At 56.9% G+C, this 13,321-nt stretch overlaps 1 protein-coding gene and 1 long non-coding RNA gene across 2 annotated transcripts; one reads left to right on the forward strand and one right to left on the reverse strand.

The window, feature by feature from the left end:
- Nucleotides 1-352: 352 nt before the first annotated feature.
- Nucleotides 353-10,626, reverse strand: srgap1b (SLIT-ROBO Rho GTPase activating protein 1b). Its single transcript, XM_086103641.1, is given in 24 exon segments — nt 353-1,589; nt 1,591-1,704; nt 1,775-2,084; nt 2,255-2,386; nt 2,716-2,896; nt 3,023-3,102; nt 3,226-3,450; nt 3,524-3,629; nt 3,754-3,888; nt 3,961-4,038; nt 4,157-4,217; nt 4,294-4,327; nt 4,404-4,431; nt 4,547-4,631; nt 4,699-4,896; nt 4,976-5,077; nt 5,163-5,384; nt 5,626-5,754; nt 5,824-6,006; nt 6,121-6,183; nt 6,698-6,805; nt 6,914-6,968; nt 7,048-7,243; nt 10,288-10,626. Coding segments are annotated over 24 exon segments (3,186 nt in total). The 5' UTR covers nt 10,355-10,626; the 3' UTR covers nt 353-1,295.
- On the forward strand, nt 750-11,239 carry LOC147186471 (uncharacterized). The gene is made up of 3 exons (XR_015099320.1): nt 750-1,004; nt 2,675-5,333; nt 10,912-11,239. It is a non-coding gene; the product is annotated as an uncharacterized LOC147186471 (long non-coding RNA).
- Nucleotides 11,240-13,321: the final 2,082 nt, after the last annotated feature.

Consider the following 13,321-nt stretch of genomic DNA (forward strand, 5'->3'; position numbering starts at 1 on the left):
GGATTATTTTCGGCACCCCCGGGGGTCCGGAAACCCCAGTTTGAGAAGCTTTAGTGTAGCGAGCAGGTAAACCTTTTGACACGCGCATCAAGAAAGTGGCATGCTTGATTTCCACGTTGGGGCACTCAAGCCAGGCATGAATCATTTGATGACGATTCTCGTCGATCTGCGCGTACAAGGCCAAGGCAAGCGGCGCGCGCGCGCGCCAGAAAAGTTGCCTCCACGCACGGCACCCTGTCTGAACGGCCCCCCCCCTTCTCACCTCAGAAAGAAGGCGGCTCTTAGAATTCTGAAGTCACATTCAATAGATGAACAGTCGTGTAAAAAAAAAAAAAAAACATTCATTCAGTAGTTAGCTGGACGTTTGTATTAGCAGCAGAACCGAGGGAGGGCGGGAGAGAGACACCCAACCCCCGCCCCCAAAATAAATAAAGATAAAAGGAGGAGAGATGCCAGGTCACGGCACAGTCCAACATTCACTTGACTAGAACTACTGGTTAGGTCCCTTACGGTTTGTCTGAGCGGGCCCGGCTCACGCCGGCTCGCCGCTTCTGTACAACAAGAAGAGAAGACGGCAACCTGACAACACACAAATATCAGCATTAGCAGTGGGGGGGACGCGCAAGAGCATTCAGCTGTTCTTTTGCAACACCCCCAGAAACATTCCCATCGTTCCAATTCACACTCTTTACATTAAAAATAAAATCCATCGTCCAATCGGACCCCTCCTCTATTCTCTACGTGTCCAAATATTATTGAAAGCGTTGCGACTCGGAAAAGTCGGTGACAAATTGGAAAGCGGTGCTCGCGCCCCCTTTTGGAAGAAAAGAATGTTGCCCACGTGTGGGTTGCCCAGGCCTCGGCGGGTTCGAAACTCGAATTTGTTGAGCTCATTTGCTTTCCGTTCTCAGGTTGCTCTTCTTCCCTTGATGTGATCGCACTTGCGAAATAGGACAGAGAGAGCGGTGGCATCCTCCCCAACGGCACTCATTGGAGCGGTTCTCGTGAGTATATCGGGGGGGGGGGGGGCTGCACCAAATGGACGGCATTTCCGTTTGCACCTCGTTTCGCGAGACGAGTGATGACTCGCCAGTCAAGCTAGCGCCGTCAGTCACCTATTTTCCATTTCTACTTTACACATTCATTCGACTGCACTGCAGCATCCGCGCCTTCTCTCGTGAGCGCGCTACTCATCTTTTCGTCAAACCCTCACTCGTCCGAGTTTGTACCCTCAAAATGTTTGGCGATACCCTGTTCTCCTCCCGCGGCCCCGCTCGCGCTCGCGCCGGCGTGGCTCACATGGTGCAGGATTTGTCGAGCGACGGCGGGGGTAGCGGCGGCGTGCCGCTCTTGGGCGGCACGGCGGGTTTCGGCCGCAGGGCGGGGGGCCTCGGCGGGACCCCCGCCCGAGGGGCCGCCGCCGGCTTGAAGGAGCCCGGGGCCTCCGGGGACGGGTTGGCCGGCCTCGGCGGCGGGCCGACGGGGCTGAGGGGCCCCAGGGGGCTCGGGGTGCCGGGGGTCCCCGGGGTGCCCGGCGTGCTGGGCGTGCTGTGGGGGCTCGGGGACTCGGAGGAGCACGGGGCGGGGGGGGCCGTTCTTCACCTGCTCCAAGGTGTCCAGGACCACGTCCGGGGCCGGCCTGCGGCCCTGCCGCTCCGCCGGCCGGAAGTCCCCCAGGGCGGCGCTCACGGTCTCCGCGATATCCTGCGGCGGGGGCACAAAATCGGGGGCCTTCCGATTTACTGACCTTCCGATGGCTCGAAAAGTAGCCTACCTGAGGCGGCGCGCCCGAGTCGGCGGCCCTGGAGCGATGCGAGTCGAAGCCGGGGAGGCGGACGGGCGCGTCCTCGGGTCTCCGCAGCGAGTCGCGTCGGCCGACGGCGACGGCGCCGCCGGCCGAGCGCCGCCGGCGCTCCGGGCTGTCCGGGGGCGGCGTCGGGCCCCGGCCCCGCCCCAGCAGCAGGTCCCGGGGGCTGAAGTGACCCGTCACCGGGGGCGAGCCGCGCTCCGCGGCCGCCCCGTTGCCGCGGCACTCGGTCGAGCGGCCCAGCGGACGGCGGAATAAGCCCTCCGTCCGCTTCCTCCTGCGACGGCCGCGAACAGGACGGCGTCGTTAGTCGCGACCGTGAAAATAGCACCACGGTAAAATATTTTCGAAACGGCCACTGAACACCCGATTCTTCACGTTCCTGCTCATTTGAATCACGCGTGTCGGGGAGGGGGCACGCCCGTGGCTCAATCGGGGAGAAAATACCTGCGGTACGACTCGAGCGGTCGGATGTCGGGCGGCGAGCGCAGGTCTCTGGTGGACCTCTTGTCCTCGGTGCTGCTGCTCCCGCCGTCGCTGTCGGTTTTTTGGCTCGGCGCGTCCGACGCGGCGTCGGCCCTAAACGAACCGACGCGACCCGTCATTAGTGACGAGGGAGTTCGGCAGAAGCCGCCGAGGCTGCCCGGCCAATCGGATTCATTTCCAAATGTCAATGCGCCGCTTAGCCAGAGGCGGAATTTGGTCACGCGCAAAAATGGAGACGTCTCAAGTCTCAACCTTTCGACTGGAAGCGACTTTTCACCGGTTCGGTTTTCCAGATTTCTTTTTTTTTTGTTTTTTTGCCGGCATTGCAAAAACAGCGAGGAGCCGCCCTCGCCCACTTTGCCTTTTTTTCTTTGTCCTCAGACGGTCCGCCGGCGCGGCTACTTGGCGGAAGCTCCACTCGCCTGTCCTTCACCACCACGTACTGATGAGGCACCAGGCCGCGGTTGCCGTTGTGGTGGCCTTCCCACCAGTCGTTGGAGGCGCGCTGGAAGAGGAGCAGCGTGGCCCCCTTGTTGAAAGACAGCTCGCGGCCTGAGCGGCCCACGTAGTCGAACCTCGCCACCGCCTCCACCGCCTCGCCCTCTGCAAGGGAGGTCGCGTTCAAGTCTTTTCAATCGCACGCGGAGAGAAAAAAAAAGAAGCGGGGGCGGGAGGAGGGACGGCTGTTGCCATGGCCGCCGTTGCTACGGCAACACGGCCGCCGCGTACCCTCGTCGCTGGTCTGGGTCTCGGCGCCGGCGTCCGGCTCCGCGTCTTCCAGGGCCCCCGGCTCGCTGAATGGACTCTCGCTGTTGGAAGCGAAGGTAGAGCGGAGGTCTTTTTCAAAAAGGAACCATCGGGCGTGTTTCCGGGAGGGGAGGGGGGGGGGGCCCCTGTCACCGAACACGACGGAAGGCCGAGAAGCCTCTCACCAGTACTGCTCGCCGGTCATGCAGGTCTCGTAGAGCGGGCCCGGCAGCTCCTTGGCGTCGGGGAAGATGTTGTCGTGGTGCAGGATGACCGTCTTGACCACCTCGTTGACGTGCGCCTGGCAGGCCACCTGGTCCAGCGAGTCCGGGGTGGGCAGCAGAGTCGGCCCGAAGACGATGGCCAGGTTCCCGGCGTCCATCATGTTCTCGTCGCTGTACTTGGACAGGCTGGAGGCGGAGGGCCGAGGCCGATTGAACGGACGGGAAGTCGGCGCGAGGAGCAACGGGGAGTGCGACTTACTGGTTGAGGAAAGCAAAGAGGTAGCGCATCACCACCAGCGTGGCCCTCGGCACCCCCAGGAGGATCTTTTGGATGCACTGGGCTCGCTCGTAGAGGTTCTCCATTCCTGCGCGCCGAGAGAGATTTGCCGTCCCTTCCGTCGGGAAGCCTCAAGACTTCATAGCCGACAATCAAATGAGGCACGACCTCCCACCCCCACCCCCCGCCCCCTCCTGCGCCCGGCCACTCACGGACGCAGGCGATGAGGTCGTTGAACCTGTCGCTGGGGAAGAGCGGGTTCCCCAGGCCGCGGAAGTACAGCTTCAAGACCCCGGCCACCGAGTTGATGTCGCGGTTGCTTTCCTCGTCAATCAGCGGGTCGTCACCTGCGCGCGACACCGCGCGTTCAAGGTGTGGCCCCGCGCCCCCCCCCCCCCCCCAGCGAACGAAGGGCTCACCTCTCTCGAAGGAGTTCTTGATGTCGTTGACCTCCACCTGAGAGCCGGACACCCGGAATATGCCCTGATGTTGGAGACCTGCGGCGGGGGGGGGGGGAAGGCCATCCGGCACGCGCGGAATATTGGAGCGGCTCCCTCCCTGATCTGAGCCGGCACTCGGACTCGCTGGAGAATGTCGCCGGGCCTCGCGACTTACCGTGGAGGTTGATGTAGCGGACGCAGCTCTCCACCAGCAGAGGGATGGCTTTGCTGGAGTCCTGTCGACACGTTAAATTGGCCCATGGGATCAATCGGGTCAGTCACAGATTGACTTTGGAGTCGCACGCTAACTACCTGGTGCTTGCTGTGCGAGTTCTTCCGCCCGCGACTGAAAGATGACACGGCGCGGTCACTGAAGTGGCGTCGACTCGGTCGACGCCCGAGCGGAGGCGCGAGGATCTTACCTGGTGGTGAGCAGCTCGGCCTTGTAGCCTGCCAGGGAGAAACCGGCAATAAGTCCGAGGAGCGCCACTAAAGGAGGACGGCGTCTGACCCTCGGCAACTCCGCAGTTGCGTCCTTGAGGTGGAAGAAATGCGAAAGGCTCACCCTCTGCGATGGCTTTCTTGAGGACGTCGTGCTTGGCTTGGAGCTTGGACACCAGGTTGCTGCCCTCCAGGTACTCGCGGAATTTCTGGAAGAGCAAAAGACGGCGCCCGGGTCTCGGTTCGTCCGCGGACGCTCCCCGACGCCGGTCTCACCGTGAAGTAGAAGAGTTCGGTCTCCTGCTGGTTGGCCCGCCTCTTGGCCAGGCTGGGTTTGTTCAGGTAGCCGTCGGACACGCTGGATTTGACCGACTCGGACGAGGGACTGTGGGCGAAGCTCTGCGAGACGTCGTAGTCGTCCGGCGCCGTCATGTCCTGAAGGGCGCTCAGCGTGGCCCCCCACGTCTTCTTCACCTGCGGACCGAAAGCCGGCGACGCCGGGTACGTTTCGCTGGCGCCCATCGGGTCCTTTGGTCGGCGCGAGCGTTCTGACCTCTTCGTTCTCGAGTTTCAGCGACGCCAGGCGGGTCTGCAGCTGCGCGAGGCGCAAGGTGAGCTCCGCCTGCACCTGCGGCTGGGAGGCCATCTGGCTCACCTGCCGGCGAGACCACCGCCGAGGTCACTCGCCGTGCGGCGCTGCGTGGCGCCGCGCGGCACCGCCGCCGGCGTCCCGGACCCACCGTGTCGCCCATGTGGGCCTGGAAGCCGAAGCGGGGCGGCGGGCAGAAGGCGGTGGGGTAGAGGCCCAGCAGGCGCTGGCGGTCGCGGGCGGGGTCCAGACCCTCCACGGCGCCTTCCAGGACCTCCAGACCGGCGCGCCTGGACGCCTCCAGGCCCAGTTCGGCCGACAGGTACGTCCTCAGGGCCCGGCTCAGACTGGAGTGGTACCCTAGGTCACAGCACTGGCCCCGCCCGCGCCCGTCACAAACGGGGCGGGGCCGCAAGACTTTGCGCTCGGTCTCGGCCGCCTTCCACCCCTCTTTTTCCCACCAACCCACAATCTTCCTTCTTTGCTTCCTTACTGCCGTGCATCCGTCTTCTCTTTTTTCCTTTCGTAGCCCCGCCCACCATACTCCCTCGCTTCCCTTTCAAAGTCGCCGAACGTACGGCCCGCGGCGTAGCCGTTGGATGCGGCGAACTCACGTCAATGATGTCGGGCAGGTCGCGTATGTAGTACTTGAAGACGGAGGCGTTGGTGGCCTCCAGAGTCAGCAGGTACTCGTTGCGCGCTTTCAACGTCTTGACTTTGTTCTCGGAATATTTTGCCTTCCTCTGAAGGAAGCCAAAGCGGGCGTGAGAATCGGCGGAGAGATCGGCCGGTGGTCTCGGGTCGCCGCGTACCTTCTCGCGCATCTTCTCCATCTTGCGGGCGGCGTTGCGCCTCTGGTGGCGTTCCTCCGTGCGCAGGCCGAAGACGGGCTCGGCCGCGCCGCCCTTGGCCCGACCCTCCTGCCGCTCGGCCTCGCGCAGCTTGCTCTCGGCGTTGATGGTCTCCACGTGGTACATGTGGTAGCTCTTCATCACCTGGGCAACGCCAAGAACAAGCCGGCGACATTCTCGGGGGCGGGGGGGGGGGGGAGGCGACGAGAACAAATGAAAATGGTTTTGTCAAGCCCAAACGCTTTTGGAAGCACTTACGGTGTAGAGCTCGTTGAGGAGCTTCATGAGGTCTTCCTGAAGCTGGAAAACGATCTCCTTGCTCTAAACGAGGACACACCACGCCGTGAACACCGCAGCAAGTCACATGACGGCGGCGAGGATCAAGGGCGAGGGGGGGGGGGATTAAGAATGAAGATGACGAGTTAAAGCGGGAGGCGGTTTAATTAGCCGCTAAGCCCAGCCGAGCGCCTCGAAGCTGACTTGACTTTCCCCCCGGGTGGGCAACGTGCGTCCCAAGTCCGAAGCATAACAAGCAAACGGAGTGGATTTTGCTTGCGCAACTGCTAAAGCAGCGATTTGGAGCATTTCTTTTGTCGGAATCGGATGTTTTTGCATGTCCAACTAGACTGATCGTCTGTCAAATACATTGGGTTGGGGTCAGGGGGCGGGGTGAGGGGGGGGGGGGCGGCGATGGTCCTTTTTTCCCCCCAATTTTATCTCCGTTGTTTGATCAGCTTTGCAGCGCGAACAATGCACACCGATAGCTTCGTCCCCGTCGCCGTTCTATTCTGATGATGATGATGATGACGGGGGTGACGACGAAGGGCGATCTGACCCTCTTGAGGAGGCGGGCCGAGTCCTCGCTGATGTGCGTGAGGCGGCTGATGACGTTGTTCAAGTAGAGGTCGCTGAGCGTGGCGTGGTCCTTGCTCTCCCTCCGCACCTGAACGGCCACGCAACAAACTTGCCGTATATTCTCCCCGAGCTTCGGATCCGGCCGCGGCACGCCGTGCGTTTTTAGCGGGCGTCTGGAGCGTAGCCGCCCACTCACCTGATTGAGCAGCAGGTACCAGCAGTTGACCGGTGACAGAAGGTTCTGGTCCTTTCTACAAGAAGCAGACGAGAGGCGCGTGTGCGCTTTGTGCAGTCGCGGGACGGAAAAGCGTCGGGAGCGGGCGTGGGTACTTGTACTGCTGGTGGTCTTTGGTGCTGCGCGTCTTGGCCATGAACCTCTCGGCCAGCTTCTCCAGGTTGCGCGAGTACTCGGTCTCGATCTCGGCCTTCTTGCGGAAGAAGTCCTGCAGGTCCTGGAGGAGCTGCACGCGCATCTCCGTCTGCTGCTCCAGACAGCGCTGCTGCTCCACCAGCTGGGCTCGCACATCTGAGCGCACACGCACACGCTTTGCTAGCTCCGAGCGCATCTTTGCCGGCCACAATTTGGCGGCGCGGCGCGCGCCGGCCCCCGACGCCAATCGCATTCCAAATCAACGCACTGATGCGTCCGCTTTACAAACTTCACATCTCGCGCATTTTTTATTTTTTATTTTTTCCGCCCCGGCCACCTCCCAGCATTTTTGGGGCCGTCGCTTAAAAAGCGGCCGGCTGCTTTTCTTTTCGGTAAAAGTGACTTTTGGACTTAAGCCGACGCAGCTGCTTTATCCTGTTAATGCCTCTAATGACTGAGTGACGCCGGCCCCATCTCAGGAGTCACCTTGGAGCACATCTCATGACAAATACACACACACACACACACAGAGCGCTCCTCCAGTTGGCGCCGCAATGCCGGCGGCACGCTTGGCTGCTCGGGCCGCATCCGTCTCCAGCAGCAGGGGAGGGAAACGGGCGAGCGCAGAACGCACAATCGGCCGCCATCACACGCACGCACGTGCACACACGCCGACTGAATCCCCAGGCGGCCTCTCTCCTCGGATACCTGTTGTCAAGGCAACCAGGCGGCGTGCGAACCACGTGACGGCGAAGGCGATCTGCCGCATCCGCCTTTTCCCTCACAATGGCTTGAAAATGAATTCCACAGAGGGGTGCTGGCGGAACGGCGGTCGGGGCTTTGAAAGCGCGTACGAATTTGCTCGTCGCCGTGAATGCTCGTTTGATTATTTGCGAGCTGACATTGACCGGCGTGCGTTCCGTTAGTGCTTGAAAGGCTCATTTCCGCGAGGTGGAAAAGTGATGGGTTCAGGCGACCGGTCGACAAGTCACTGCAAGTGTGGTGCCCTTTCAAGGGAAATCCAAACATCCAGCCCCGCGACATGCACGATGAAGCCCGGTTGGATGCGCCGTTTGTTTGCGTACCACTAGAGGGAGCCCTTGTACATCAAGTGCTTGAATGCGTTTATTTCCCCGTCGAGGGAGTTTAGCGAGTCATCCGCGACGGTCGTCGTAGTCCACCGCAGACGGCCGCCCGCTTACGCTTCGGCGCGCCATCCGTGTCGGACATTGTGAAAAAATGGCACCGTCCTGACTCGGTAGCGATTTGAAACCCCGCCGCTGTGTTTGGAGTCATTCGCTCGTTCCTTCCTCAGCAGTTGTTCTTTCGCTGTTTCAAAGAAGCCGGAAATCGTGCTTTGCTTTCAAAAAGTCCATCTCTCTCGCCGTTGCGTAATCTTCGCTTGCTAAGCTCACGGCGCTTTTTGTCTTCTGGAGCGTGACCACTTTGCGCTTTTTCAATCTTTCATGCGTTGCTTTTTTGGGGGAACTTTGTGTCAATAGTTTATGAAGGGCAATTGCCGACACTAGGACGATTGTTGATTTATTTAGTTTGCGACCGTTGGCGCTCGGCACGTTGCGAGCCTGCGCCTTGTGGCCAAAATGCTTTGAAAGTCCCCGATCGGCACGTTGTCATGCCTGTTTGCGTGTTCGCGCCTGGCTTTTTTTTTTTTTTCCTTTTATGCTCCGCGTTACCGAAGGGGTGGAATCGGATAAGCGTCGGTTTTGAGCGTGAACAAGACAATTTCGACTTGGCACAAAAGCGCGTTTGAAGGCGGCGCCGCGCTTGATCTTCCGCGTGGCGACGGAGTCTTGCTTTTCACGCGAGAAATTGGTTGACTCGCTGAAATGGAGAAGGCCCCGCTTGAAGTTGCCGTCGCTTGGGTCAAATGTGGAATGCGGTGGTTTCATTCCGTTAATCAGTTCTGGCCTCCTCCAAAAAGTCTCATGTGTTTTGAACAACATGAGAGCCCTCAAGTTTTTGCCATGTTTCTCAGTGGACGTCGCGTCGCTCCTTCTGGCGTAACGTTAAGCTCGTCGACTTCACGCCGCGCACTTGTTTGACATCCACCGAGCAAAAAATCCGTTTGAACGACAGACGCCCGGATTTGGAAAAACGCGTCGGATCGGGTGACGCGAATGTCGAATGGGTTGCGAAAATGCGGCCGCTGATTTTTGTGTTCTCGTGAGCAGCGCAGTGCACTCGTAGTATGCGCGCGTAAATGCTGAGGGCTGTTCTTTCGGTCCTCTCGGTACTCCCGTGCACCTGGCCGGTCCGCGCCTCAAATACGTACGCGACGCCTCCAGCTTTCCACCAATCACAGGGAGGCAGACTTGCCAGGCACATAGTTACAAGAGCTTTATGTTCCGAGGAGAGGGATGGGGAAGGGGTGGGGGTTGAGGGTGGGGGGGGGGGGTCCTCATTGCATGTGAGCGGTCATTTCAATGCAGGACTTCCCTGCCTGCGCATGTAAGACACAGAAGGACTTTGCTTCTTTTTTTTTTTTTTTGATGAGTATGATGACGATAACGTGGATGAGAACACAATGAATGCAAATGTCTTCATTTTCATTATTTTATGTCTTGAGGTGCGCAGAATTGTCCTTGTATGTTGTCGAAAGGGGAAAAGGGAAGGTCATCTGTCACGGGGGGAGGGTAAGCGGGGGCATTGGAATGCTGAATGTGGATGAGGTTTTTTATTTTGTGTGTCCTGCTCACCTGATTGACTGCATGCAACCCCCCCCCCCTCGCCCCAAAGGAAAAGAAATTGTCAATGAAACATCATTTCCCACCACTATCACGAAGAATGTGCACGGATGCGACTGGATGTGGGAGGCGGCTGGCAAATGGCAAATGGGTGGTCATGTGGTTGCTTTGAAGTATCCTCATGGCGCATTTACACATCCTCGTTGGTGTCTTTTCTTCCAAAAGGGCACATGATGCAAGGAGGCTCATGCTAACCATGGTGCCCTCTGACTGGGGGGGGGGGGGGGCACAGGAAGAGGGATGCTTTAGAACCCCCCCGCCCCCCCCCCCCCCCACACACACTTACTCCAGCCTGCCCCCCCATGACCCTGAACCCCAGACAGCCTCCCCCCCGAAAGGACCTCCAGCTTCATGCAGCACTCGGGATGAACTCGTGACGGTCCCCCACCGCGCACACCGTGCGCGTGCGCGTGTGCTGCAAGATTCCCGCCTTACCTTTCACTTGACTCTCGTAGTCCGCAAGGATCTCTTTGTCCTTTTTGCTCTTGTTGGGGTTTGACATGTCGCCTCCGCCAAGCACGTCACCGCATGCAAAATCAAATTCAATTACGAATTAAAAAAAAAAAAAGAAAGATTATTTCCCTCCTTCTCCTTTGGCCGCCAGCATGTTCGCCACGTCCGCGCACTGCCGCAGCCTCCACGCCGACGATGAGGAAGGGGAGGAAGATCAAGTCAGACGGCAATTCGCTTCGCACGTGAGCGCGCACGCCACGATGCGCACACATGAGCGGAGGCACGTGCGCGCTCCCGCGCGGCTCCGGGCACACCGCGCCCACGAGGTCGACGAGCGGAGCGGACGCGCATGCGCGTGGCGAGCCACGCGAGGGCACGTGATTGACAGGTGGAGAGGTGTGTCCGCCGGGCTGGTGACGTGGCCCATCAACGGCTCGCGTGAACCTTGACCTCTCATGTCTACGCGCGCGTGAATCACGAAACTGTCGAATGTAACAGCCACGTCATGTTTACACGGCTAACGTTTCGTCATTAACAATGCATTCCATGTCAATATTGTACCGAGCGGAAATTCAATTGGATTGATGTGCCTTTGCTTCCCTCTAGTGGCGAACTGCGAGATGTGAGCCTTTTTCCTGACGCCGTGGACAAGCCGAGGCAAAAGACGCTGCTGGATTGTCGTGTGTGTGTGTGTGTGTGTGTGTTTCTTTTTTGAATATATGTCGGTTACGTGAAGAAGATGCCACAATAAAAACAAAAGGTCCAGTTTGACGTTCGAAGAAATAGTCTTGAAATACAGCGTAATGCTCTTGGTTAATTTGATGTCATCGCATGTTGTGACGCTAAACGTTAATAAAGGCTGCCCTCTCGTGGGAAAATGAAGCCTTGGCGAGAGACGAACAAAATAAAAGAACCGAGCGCTCGGTGAAACCAAGTCCATTTGAATTCTTGATTTTGAAGTGTGCTGATGGCTTTGCGTGAACTTGGAAGACACGTTTTAAAACAACACGCGCAGCATATATCTAAAGACGATGGTGTGCTTTGAAGAGTGTCGTACAATAAGTGATTTCTGTTTGGACAACTGAATTGAATTCAATGCAACTTTCTTGTCAAATGTGCCGTATGTATGTGTAGCATATAACGCAGATGAAATTCCTTCCCTCTCAACATAAAACAAGAGCCGCTGCGGGTGTCCGCGCCGCCATTAAAAGAAAAGTGGCTACCTCAGTGCAGCCTAAGTAATGCCAAAATCAATTTGACGGTGTGTTTCCGGATACGTCAAAATGGAATCATTTTCATTGAAGGCAACACATCAGCGCTCGCGTTGGAGCGTCTACGTTTGTTTTTGCCCCACTTCCTGTTTTATTGTGAAGCTTCATTCCTGCTGTATTGTGTCTGTTTCGCGTCTAGGTCTGTTTTTGCCCCACTTCCTGTTTAATTGTGAAGCCTCATGCCTGGTGGATCACGTCTGTTTCGCGTCTAGGTCTGTTTTTGCCCCACTTCCCGCTTTATTGTGAAGCTTCATTTCTGTCGTATTGTGTTGTGTTCAATGTCGCTTTTACGGCGAAGTTCTGTTGCACCTGCGGTGGACTCCGTTAATTGTTTCCGGCGTGTCGGCTTCCGCTGCACACTTGCACCGTTGGGATTGTTATGCGCCGTTGGACGTCTTTTTCCTCAAATCATTTTGTTTCTCTTTTGACAGTTTTTTGGTTAGTTAGTTAGTTCGTGGTTGGGCGAGTTATTGAGTGAGTTCGTTTTCATTGAGTTTGTTGTGTTGTATGCCCAACGTTCCATCGGCTTGGAGGAGGACTGGACATTACTTTTCACTTTTATGTGATGGAAGTTGAAGAGGATCTTCACACGACTTGAACTCGGCAAGCGGGTAAGACGTGATTATCTTTGAATATTTTCCGTAAGCTCTGCCGTTCAAAATGACCATTGAAACAAACGCATGCATGAAAGAAAGCCCGCACACCAAGAATAATGTCAAAGTCCAGTTGTTGCGGCACCCAATGATTGCCACAAGGATTGCCGAGAGCCTCGCGATGCTCGCTTGCATTCAGTCAGCTGTTTTATCTCAATGGTAAATGAAAAATACGAGTCATTTATATTGCGCTTAATTGAACGGTGTACATTGAAACTGTAACATTTATTTTGTGAGTGCAAACACTTTGTTTTTCATCTTTCTTCTTTCTACCCACAATCTTGCAGCTGTAGACTGTAAATTTCCTCAGTGGGGGGGGGGGGGGGACAAATAAAGGATATCTTATAAAAAAGAATGCTTAAATTATAGTAAACTCAACTTGATTACTTATGAAAACAAACCATTTTCATTTTATACTCTACGGAAGAAAAAAAAAAGAAAAAAAAAAAAGAATGATGATGGTGATAAAAATGAATGACAGTTTACTCCAACTTTCCCGTGACGGCTGCTGTGCTTTTCATGGTTACGCGAAGGAGGGGGGGGGGGCGAGGGCCTCACAAAAAAGGTTCTATTTTACATTTTGAAGTGATTTATTCACGTTTTTTTTTTTTTTTTTTACAGTATGGGTGCAAGCTGTAATGACAAGCCGGACGCCTTCACCGTTGCGGCACAACGTGCCGGGCGGCAGCACGCGCTGAACTCGACAGGAAGCCATGCGACGTAAAGAAGAAAAAGAAGAAGAACAACAGACGAGGTGAGTTTTGCTGCTTTGCTTGTCTTTGTTGCTGTTTCGCTTCTCTGCGTTGCTGTTTTGCTTGTCTGCGTTGCTGCACCGTGTGTGTGTTTGTAGTTGTTGTCATTTCAATGACGGTCAACGTCGATGCAAATTTTGCCCGATGTGTTAGCACTAAGCCGTGGCAGCGCATCTGTGAATCGTGACAGCTCTCATCGCACGCCTTTGGAGAATTTTGTCTTCAGTCTTGGCTGCGGGTACATTTTGATATGAACTTGAACTACTTCAACGGTTCCCTTTTTTCATTGTTTGAATGTCATCAGATGATTGAGCTCCCGTTGTTCCGGGGGAAGAATTCC

The sequence above is a fragment of the Hippocampus guttulatus genome, chromosome 22 (genome assembly GCF_054856545.1).
Source record: "Hippocampus guttulatus isolate MCC_2025c chromosome 22, RoL_Hgut_1.0, whole genome shotgun sequence".
NCBI classification, from domain to species: domain Eukaryota; kingdom Metazoa; phylum Chordata; class Actinopteri; order Syngnathiformes; family Syngnathidae; genus Hippocampus; species Hippocampus guttulatus.